At 37.5% G+C, this 10335-nt stretch overlaps 1 protein-coding gene across 1 annotated transcript in view; it reads left to right on the top strand.

Annotated features, from left to right (window-relative positions):
• Window positions 1-10335, top strand: part of MFN1 (mitofusin 1) — a 39301-nt gene that overhangs the window by 23756 nt on the left and 5210 nt on the right. The window contains exons 9-14 of the mRNA XM_004708686.3: window positions 3864-3985; window positions 7435-7561; window positions 7746-7850; window positions 8336-8438; window positions 8612-8841; window positions 10245-10331. Coding sequence (XP_004708743.1) covers window positions 3864-3985; window positions 7435-7561; window positions 7746-7850; window positions 8336-8438; window positions 8612-8841; window positions 10245-10331 — 774 coding nt within the window. The remainder of the gene's footprint in view (window positions 1-3863; window positions 3986-7434; window positions 7562-7745; window positions 7851-8335; window positions 8439-8611; window positions 8842-10244; window positions 10332-10335) is intronic.

Below are 10335 nucleotides of genomic sequence, written 5' to 3'. Positions count from 1 at the left end.
CTTTTAAAAATCGTTTTATTTGGGGCTCGTACAGCTCTTATCACAATCCATCCATCCATCCATTGTGTCAAGCACATTTGTACATTTGTTGCCGTCATCATTCTCAAAACATTTTCTTTCTACTTGAGCCCTTGGTATCAGCTCCTCATTTTTCCCTTCCCCACTCCCCTCCTTCCCTCATGAACCCTTAATAATTTTTTTTCCTGGACTTTTTTCCCTTTTAAAGTTAAATTTCACTCTGCCTTTTGTTTCTTAAGAAAGGACTTAAAAGGCTGTGGATTTTTAGTGCAGCTTTGGGGCATAATCCATGGGTTTCTGTATTCACTTTAGACTGTGTTTTTGCCACCCCCACCCACTCTTTTTCCAACCAGAGTTGTTAAAATTCAAATGTTTACATTATTTTAATACAACTTTTGTTCGCAGCCATCGCAGCCTGAACACAGCCAGGCTCATCTAATCCAGCCTTTGGTTATTAATTTCTTGGTTTCATTGCATTATAATCACAGAACATGGCCTTTATAAATATTTTCTCTTTGATTAGGGGATTGATTTGTTTTTTTTTTCCATATCATGATGAGTTCCGTTTTGTGAACAGGAAAACAAAATGCCAAATATATCATCTTTATCAAACAATCGGCATTTTCTCAGGTTGATTTGATTTTTAAAAGACCTGCATGTTTACAGGATAGGACTGTTAACAACAAGCTTGAATGTTAAATTAGGTATAAATGATCAAGAAAAAGGAATGTCACATTTTAAAAATATGCTTTAAAAACTTTTCAACCTGCATTTGGGAAGGCATATATTCTAAAGGTAAGTTAAGAATTACAGATTTCTTAGCCCAGATCTTTGGCTCTTAGCTGTTACTGCTTTTTTGGTTATATGATGGAAGAGAGGTATACGATAACTCCTTGCTCTAAAATGTGAGTGAATTTGTTGTAAAGACTATTTCTGGACTTCCTCAACCTGGTCTGAAGTAAAATAAAATAAAAATAAAAAGAATATTTCTGGGACAGTTGGTGAGATATGAATATGAACTGTATTAGGTACAGTCCTGTGTCAGTGGGGAATGTTTGAAATATGATCATTACATCCTGGCTGTGTAAGAAACCGGCCCTGTACTTGAGAGAACAGGGCTAATGCAGTGCTAAGGTTGCAGTGGCTGCAATGAATGCTCAAATTGCTCAGCAGTTTGGAAAAATTGAAAATTAATAAACGTAATAGTATATTTATGCATACTAAAGGCTCTAGAAAATAACAGTAAAAAATTGTCTAAACATTTTCCATACTTAATTTGAAAGTTTTTTTGTTGTTGCAGGGTGCCTGTTTAAAATGTTCTGAGCAGTGAGAACACCAGTTTGGGATTCCTACTAATTAGAAGATTGTTCTTATTATCTTTATTTGTTGTTGTACATCTTAAAGTCAAAAAGTAGCTTTCATGTTTCCTAATAACTTTTGGAAGTTTGTCTTTTTCTATCTAGTCTAGCTCTAACACTGTGCTGTCATCTGTGAATTCAGATCTTCATTGCTGATATCTAGATCTGCTTCATCGAGGAGTATAGAATTTCTTTTAACCCCTTTTTCCTTTAAAATATTTATTTTCGTGTTTTTGTTTTGTGGATATTAATTTGTCTCATTTATAAAGCACAGTTATTTCTAACGGAATCTAACCTTTGTACTTAAGCAGGTTAAACTGTATTTAGGGCAGTTCTTGCCCTTCTCCCTCGTTGTGGAATGGTTTGTGTTGGGCTGTGCAAGGCCAACAGTTTGAAACCACCAACCTTCCCTCCCATAAATAGTCTCAGAATCATGCAGCGGCAATTGTACCCGATCCTGTAAGGTCACGATGAGTTGGAATCGGCTTAGTGGCAATGTTTTCTGGGGTAGAAACCCACAGGGTGCATTCCATTCTGCCCTATAGACTTGCTATGAGTCGGATCGACTCGATGGCAGGGAGTGGGAGGATGAGTCTGCCTGCTTCTATAAAGTTTGCTCTGGTTCGAAATCTACTTCCTTAATGTTAGATAGTTTATATTGATGTTTCCAAGAAGGAAGCATCCATGAATGTTTTTTTGTTTGTTTGTTTAGACATGTACAGGAGTACTGTAACTTTACCACTAAACTCAAGAGGGTTAGTGAAAATAATAATTTAAAAATTAACTTCACTTCATTATGAGCAAAAATGAGGCTAAATAATGCATGGGTTCTGAATTAGTGCGTAAGAAATGATCAAGAAGTCTTTACAACCTTGCATAATAAAGGTGTTACTCTCGTGTGTCCGTAGCTAAAGCAATGGCTGTACCTCAGCCCAAATACCACAGAAAGTAGCATCAGGAGCAAAAGAAGGACTGAAACTAAGGTGCCTCTGAGTGAAGTGAGCATACGATCATTTTAGAGAATGAAGGGCAGCTGTGAGTTCCAGATCCAGGGGAACCCGTGAAAGTCAGAGCCTGTGTAAGGCACAAACCTGTTAGAGAGGAAAACGGAAATATTTTGCAGTAAAGCAAGTGATTAAAAAAAAAGTGAGGCTGCATCTTATCAATAGCAGGCAACCTACAAGACGTGGGAAAACGAGGGAGTACAAGTTCTAGCGCTGGCGGGCATCACTTGAGTACATGGAACGATGTGCAGCCTGTGGGTGCTTGAAATAATTAATGTACTAGAGCATCAAGTGAATGCTTTTTAAAGCTTGAAAGTGACTTATTTGAATAATGGAAGTACAGTAATTAATGTTAGGAAGTAATTGCCACAATTTATACTAGCTAAATAGGTCTAAAGAGATTAAAGAAGATGAATTCATGGAATCAGCCTCAGGGTTGGCATAGCCCTGACTTTTAAAATTTATCCGAGGAGGGGACGTAGTCGACTGGACATCTCATGTGGTTTCTGATGTTTTATGTGACTCAGCCTAGCATTTGTAGGTTGTCGAAAGACGAGGCTCATTTATCTCAGTAAACATTTATAATTACAGATTTTGACTTTCTAGGAAGTAAAAATGAAATGAGGGCAACTTTGATAATTTTGCTAACTTTTCATGGTTGCTAGCTATTAGAAGTATATTTACCCCCAAAAAAGTATATTTACGTAGCAATTGGTATACATATATCTTTATATATAAAAATTTAAAAACTGAAATGATCCCATCACTATATTTGATATATTCTGCTATCTTCTATCCAAAAACAAAAATCAATAATGAAACACTGGATCGGTGTTTATAAAAATCTATCAACATGCTATGAGCTGTAGTTAGAGAACAGTGAAGCAAATAAGATAGTGTTTGTGAACATACATCCTAGCCCAATAACAATAATGTTACTTTTACAATAATTGGGCGCTTTCCTGATTTAAAAAAAAATCACTTAGGATGTTTGCTGTTAAAGATTATTGTTCAAATTGTCCAAGTTTTGACCAATAGAAGTCCTTTTTAGTAACCTTAAAAGAATTATCACGGATTCAACCGTTTTAAAAGTAAGACCTTTATTAAGTTATCACAAATGTAAGAAAATCAAAATGGGTGAATTAAAAGTGATAGAGATAAAATTAGTAATTTAACGGGGAAGCCCTCTTAAACATTGAAAACAGTACCGTTTCATTTGCTTGTTTATTTATTGTTGGAACCATAGTTAACAAAAGCATCGCACATTACTGTGTAGAAATACACAAAGCTGTGAACTTGCTGTTTAAACCCCTTTTTTAAATTTTTGTACTTTTATTTAACTTTGCTTTTTAAGTTGTTTGTTGTGTATTTACTTTACATCCCTATTTCCGTTAAAGTTACAAACAGCAAGTTTTTGTGTGTAAATTCCTGAAAGTGTTGGGATGGAATTACAGTAATGTGTTATGGCTTGGGCCCCTCGCAGGAGTGTATCTCGCAGTCAGCAGTGAAAACAAAGTTTGAACAGCACACTATCAGAGCTAAACAGATACTAGAGACTGTGAAAAACATAATGGACTCAATAAACGTGGCCGCGGCAGAGAAAAGGTATGAGTTCACTTTGTCACAACATATGAACGTTAGCTTGTTTTTCGGTGTGTCAATGAGAACTGGGCTTAGGGCTAAGGCTCTAAGTCCATACCAAAGTCAACCTGCGGGTTAACGGATGCCTCTATTGATGTATTTCTTTTTTCTTTTGATAATGAAATTTATTTATTTATTTATTTTTAAATTGTTTTATTAGGGGCTCATACAACTCTTATCACAGTCCATATACATCAATTGTGTAAGGCATATGTGTACATTCATTGCCTTCATCATTCTCAAAACATTTGCTCTCCACTTAAGCCCCTGGCATCAGGTCCTCTTTCTTTCTCCTCCCTCCCCGCTCCCCATATTTGTGTATTTCTTAATGTTTGAAGTCATATATCCTTTTAAACATGCATATTTTAAAAAATGAAATATATGAAGATATGGTTATAAATTTTCTGTAACCTTTAACAAATCATTTACATTATCTAGATCTCAGTATACCCATGTATGAATTGTATTTTTTTTTTCCTTTTTAAACATTTTATTAGGGGCTCATACAACTGTTATCCCAATCCATACACACATCAATTGTGTAAAGCACATCCGTACATCGTTTCTCAAAACATTTTCTCTCCATTTAAACCCCCGACATTAGGTCCTCATTTTTCCCCTCCCTCCCCGCTCCCCCCTCCCGCATGAGCCCTTGATAGTTTATAAATGGGTATTTTGTCATATCTTGCCCTGTCCGACGTCTCCCTTCATCCACTTTTCGGTTGTCTGTCCCCCAGGGAGGAGGTCACACACAGTTCCATGTAATCGGTTCCCTCTTTCCTACCCATTCTCCCTTTACCCTCCCTGTTTTGCCACTCACACCACTGGTCCTATAGGGCTCATCCGTCCTGGATTCCCTGTATTTTCAGTTCCTATCTGTACCAGTGTACCTCCTCTGGTCTAGCCAGTCTTGCAAGATCGAATTCGAGTCATGGTAGTGGGAGCGGGGAGGAAACCTTTAGGAACTAGAGGAAGATTGTATTTCTCATCATTGTTACATCGCACCCTGACTGGCTCATCTCCTCCCTGAGACCCCTCTGCAAGGGGATCTCCAGTGGCCTACTAATGGGCTTTGGATCTCCACTCCGCAGTCCCCCCATCATTCACTATGGTAAGATTTTTTGTTCTGATGATGCCTTACACCTGATCCCTTCAACACCTCGTGATTGCATAGGCTGGTGTGCTTCTCCCATGTGGGCTTAGTTGCTTCTGAGCTTGATGGCCGCTTGATTACCTTCAAGCCTTTAAGACCCCAGACGCTATACTTTTTGATAGCCGGGCACCATCAGCTTTCTTCACCACATTTGCTTATGCACCCATTTGTCTTCAGTGATCCGTTTGACACCCCGTGATCACACAGGTTGATATGTTGTTCCATGTGGGCTTTGTTGCTTCTGAGCTAGATGGCCGCTTGTTTACCTTCAAGCTTTTAAGACCCCAGACGCTATATCTTTTGATAGCCGATATGAATTGTATTTTTAAAGTATTTAGTGCATTAAAAAAATATAGATATATATATATTTTTAAAATAATTTTGTTGGGGTCTCGTACAGCTCTTATCACAATCCATACATCCATTGTGTCAAGCAGATTTGTACATTTGTTGCCATTATTCTCAAAACATTTTCTTTCTACTTGAGCCCTTGGTATCAGCTCATTTTTTCCCCCTCCCTCTCCCAACCACCCTCCCGAACCCTTGATAATTTATAAATTATTATTATTTTGTCATGTCTTACACTGTCCAATGTCTCCGTTCACCCATTTTTCTCTTTTCTGTCACCCAGGGAAGGGGTTATATGTAGGTCATTGTGATTGGTTCCCCAACATTTAAGATATTTTAAAACAGGAGAAGAAGCACTTCTTCCAGCAGAATTTTATGCTCATGTTCAAAACAGTAGTTCTTGTCTTTGTTATATTCAACTTACTACCCATTCCTTCATATATTCATACATTGGTATTTTGAAATCCATTGTTGAGCCAATTATCATTCTTTTGTGCATTGGATGGTGAACAGACAAGGTGATAACTTGCTAGCCAGAAACACAAACTGGTAAGCATGACCCTATTTGCCATATTGCGCTGTACTATTTTATTTCATTTATTACCTTATAAAGAATGGAAATAAATGCTAAAATAGCCAATACTAAATGTGGTAACTTGAACCAGAAATCAAGATGTTATTGTGATAAATGTGATATTAAGCCTCCATTGGAACTTGCTTTAAGCCAGTTGAGAGAAAGAGAAAAAATACCCAAGAATGTGTCCAAGGAGATGTGTAATTGGGATTGAAATTTATTTCATTTAGCTGGAAACCACTCTACTCACATTCTGGGTTGCTTCACTTTGGTACGATCTTGGGAATGAATTAATGTACATAAATAGGGAATGTCGGCCTGTAAAATACAGGAGAGAAAACTGACTCTGATCTCAGTCCATTTTTCCGGGCCTCTATTTACCCAACCACACCCATTGTCTGTCCTTCAGTCATTCTGACTGAAAGCCATACTGTGGGCCAGCTCAGAACTGTTTCCAAGACACAGTCTTTACAGAAGCAGGCTGCCCCTCTTTAGCCCTTGGGGCCACTGGGGGGGTTTGCGCTGTTGACCTTTCTCAGCAGCTGAGTGCTTAACCACTGCACCACTAGGGCTTCTTTGCTCTCCTCTGTAGTCTCTGCTAATATATGAGAGATTACTGTTAAATTCCCATCCAGCTTAATTGCTTTATTATAGTATCCCCCCCCCCAAATTGACCCACCAAATTGACCTTGCTGCTATTAGTTTTTAATTATATGGCATTAAACTAAATATGATAGTTTTTATAGCTATAATATCTTGGGGTCTCTTAGCTAAGTACCTTTTAAAAAGAATCATTGGTCTTATTTTCTTGTGTTATGGTACAGGGGTCACTTTTCTGTAAAACTGCCACATGATAAATCTCTCAGGCTTGTGGGTCCTACTCTTTTGTAACTCTTCCTCTGCTACACACCTGTAGACTGAAAGCAGCCATGCTCAGGTGCAGTTGCTGGATATTGTTGTGCTTCAAGAAAACTTTAATTGAAATCAGTAACTGGCTGGATTTGGCTTACAGGCTGCCATTTGTTGACAGCTTGTTTAAATGTTGAGGCAATATTGTTTTGACTGTTCATAATTGTTAAGTGTTCTGAGACGTTAACTGTTAATCCCTTGTGGTGTTGAGATATGCCACATGGGAAGAAAATAAAATCTCTGCACATCTATAAGGCTTTTGTAAAGAAGTATTTGAACCCTTTTAGGTGTTGAAATAGGACATTTCTTTTTTTCTTGTCTTGCTAAGGGGTGATTCGGTACATAAATGAATGAATGCCCTTGTTTAATTGCTTTGGGACATGAATGTAACCTGAATATATTAATTGCTCTAATCTAATACTGTTATAGAGTATATTCAATAGAAGAGAGGGAAGACCAAATTGACAGATTGGACTTTATTCGGAACCAGATGAATCTTTTAACACTGGATGTTAAGAAAAAAATCCGAGAGGTTACGGAGGAGGTGGCAAATAAGGTAAGGGGGAAGTATTTCACTTCAACACATGGAAATGAAAATAATTTTTGATAATTTTGCAATATCTTATCACTGGCCTCCTAAAGGAGTACTTAAATTTTGTATTGTTTCCCAATTTGATTTTCTTTTAGTAGTTTATGGCCTTGTTTATTAATTGATGGTCTTTAATTTTTAATGTTTGCAGGTTTCCTGTGCAATGACAGATGAAATTTGTCGACTTTCTGTTTTGGTTGATGAATTTTGTTCAGAGTTTCATCCTACTCCAAGTGTATTAAAAGTTTATAAGAGTGTAAGTTGAAATGTCAGTTATTAGAGACAGTTTCTTCACCTACCCTTTACTTTGACATAGTGGTTTGAGCATTTTAGTGTCTTCATTGTTTCCAATACAAAGTTCAACCGTTAGCATTTTGGGAGCTCTCATGTAACAAATGCAAGCTATCTTTTGGCATAGAGGGCTACACATTGGCGTACCAACAGAAAAGACAATGGTTTGAAAACACCAGCTGCTTCACAGAAGAAGGATGAGGCTTTCTACCCCAGGAAAGATTTACAGTCTTGGAAGCCCACAGGGACAGTTCTGTTCTGCCCTGTAGGGTCGCTATGAGTCAGAATCAACTCAACAGTTGTATGTTTGAGTTATTTTATCTTGTATTTGAAATACACAAAACAATCATCCTTTCATGGGAGAGAGTAAGATTACTAGGTTTGGAAGTGTACAAAATATGTGCTGTTTTCTTTGGAAGCAATCACATGAACATTTCCCACTGTTCATAGGAGTTAAATAAGCACATAGAAGATGGTATGGGAAGAAATCTGGCTGATCGGTGCACTAACGAGGTCAACACGTCCATGTTTCAGTCCCAGCAGGAGATTATTGGTAATGTTGATGCCTACAAGGTCATGTTTAGCTTTTGTTCTTCCCTCCCCCTTTTCATTAGGAAAGAACTTATTTCTTGGATAGTTTTATATTTATTGAGTATTTTTAGAAGGCACAACATTATTCAACCCTTTTTGTAAAATACAAGTAACCATATTTTTGTTGTTTTCTAGAAAATTTGAAGCCATTACTTCCAGCTGGTGTTCAGAATAAACTACACACACTAATCCCTTGTAAGAAGTTTGATCTCAGCTATGACCTAAATTGCCACAAGTTGTGTTCAGATTTTCAAGAAGATATCGTATTTCGGTTTTCCTTGGGCTGGTCTTCTCTTGTCCATCGTTTCTTGGGCCCTACGAATGCTCAGAGGATGCTTCTTGGATTGTCTGAGCCTATGCTTCAGGTGTGTAGATTTGAATATCAGTCCGTATTCTTTCGCTATAAAATTAGCTTCACCTAGTCATCTGGCTTAGGAACCCTGACGGCGCTGTGGGTTACTGCCATAAGATCTGAGGTTCAAGCTCACCAGCTGCTCTTTGGGGAGAAAGACTCAGCTCTCTGTTCCTGTAAAACAGCTTTGGAAACCCAAGGGACCATTTCTATTCTGTCATATAGGGTTGCTGTGAGTCAGAATTGATTAGATGGCACTGCGCTTTAATGACTGGGGCTCTTTAGCATTGTTTTGTATGCTTAGTAGCCATCCACATGCTTTCTCTGGTAGAATGCATATTTAAGTATTTTGCCCATTTTCTAACTATTTGTTTTACTGAGTTATAGGACTGCCTATCAAATATATAATTTAATAAGATTCTTTTCAATATAGCTTGTCTTTTAAGTTTTCTTTAAAAATATTGTATTATCAAAGGGTACACAGCAAGTTAGTGTCTCATTTCATACTTATGACACAAATTATTTGGTGACATTAATTCAATTAATTTACAATATTGTCAGCATTCTCCTTAATTGTGCTCTGGCCATTCCCTTTCTAGTCCTTTAGGCTTCCTGGCCCCTTCTCACCTTTGCTTTAGAGTGATTGTTTACCTTTCCGTCATATGCATGGTTTTCAGTGGAAATGTACCACGGAAAATGTCTTTTATGTTGTATTTTGTATGCTTGTTAGGTGATGTCCAGTCAGTTCTGACTTTAGTGCTGTATACGATAGTGAAACACTGCCAGTCAGGGACCTCACAGTCATTGTTGTGAGTCCATGATTGTAGCCACTGGATTAGGGCCTCTCATTGAGCAGCTCCCTCTCAGGAGAAAGTTGAGGCTGTCTGCTCCCGTAAGATTTACAGCCGCAGAACCTAGTATTGCAGTTCTACTGGATGTCCTCCAAGGTCACTGTCAGTCAGAACCAACTTTGATGGCAATAAATTTGAGTTTTTAAATTACAGGTACATTGTACGTTAAGAAAATTATTGGGGAAAAAATTATTTTTCTTTATAGTATCTCTTGCTCATGTCATAGGAAATTTTCAGACCTATTTTATTGTCTTTATATACTTATGGTAAACTCATTATTTAGGGTCATTTCTCACAGATTTACTGTATTTTTTTTACAAATAACACGAGCCTTCTTTATTTGTTTGTACAACCATTCCCCCTGCCAATTTTCATAAGCATGCTATGCTAATGTTTTTATAGCAACATTAAGTAAAAAGTAAGCATAATGCTTATGGCAAACAAGCACAGGTGGGCATGCACTTACTACATAAAAATATGGTACAACTAGAATTTTTGAAAATTTCATAAAGATAACATTCATAGTTATTTTAACAGTAATATTTGCTTTTCCTTAACCTATCAGCTCCCTAGATCTTTAGCGTCTACGCCGACTGCTCCTGCCAACCCAACGATGTCCGATACTGCATCACAGGAAGAACTTATGGTGACCGTGA

This window comes from Echinops telfairi, unplaced genomic scaffold, assembly GCF_000313985.2.
Source record: "Echinops telfairi isolate 266 unplaced genomic scaffold, ASM31398v2 ScPeMD7_4225;HRSCAF=4972, whole genome shotgun sequence".
NCBI lineage: Eukaryota > Metazoa > Chordata > Mammalia > Afrosoricida > Tenrecidae > Echinops > Echinops telfairi.
The sequence above is the reverse complement of the archived record's forward strand: the minus strand, read 5'-3'. Positions and strand labels throughout refer to the sequence as shown.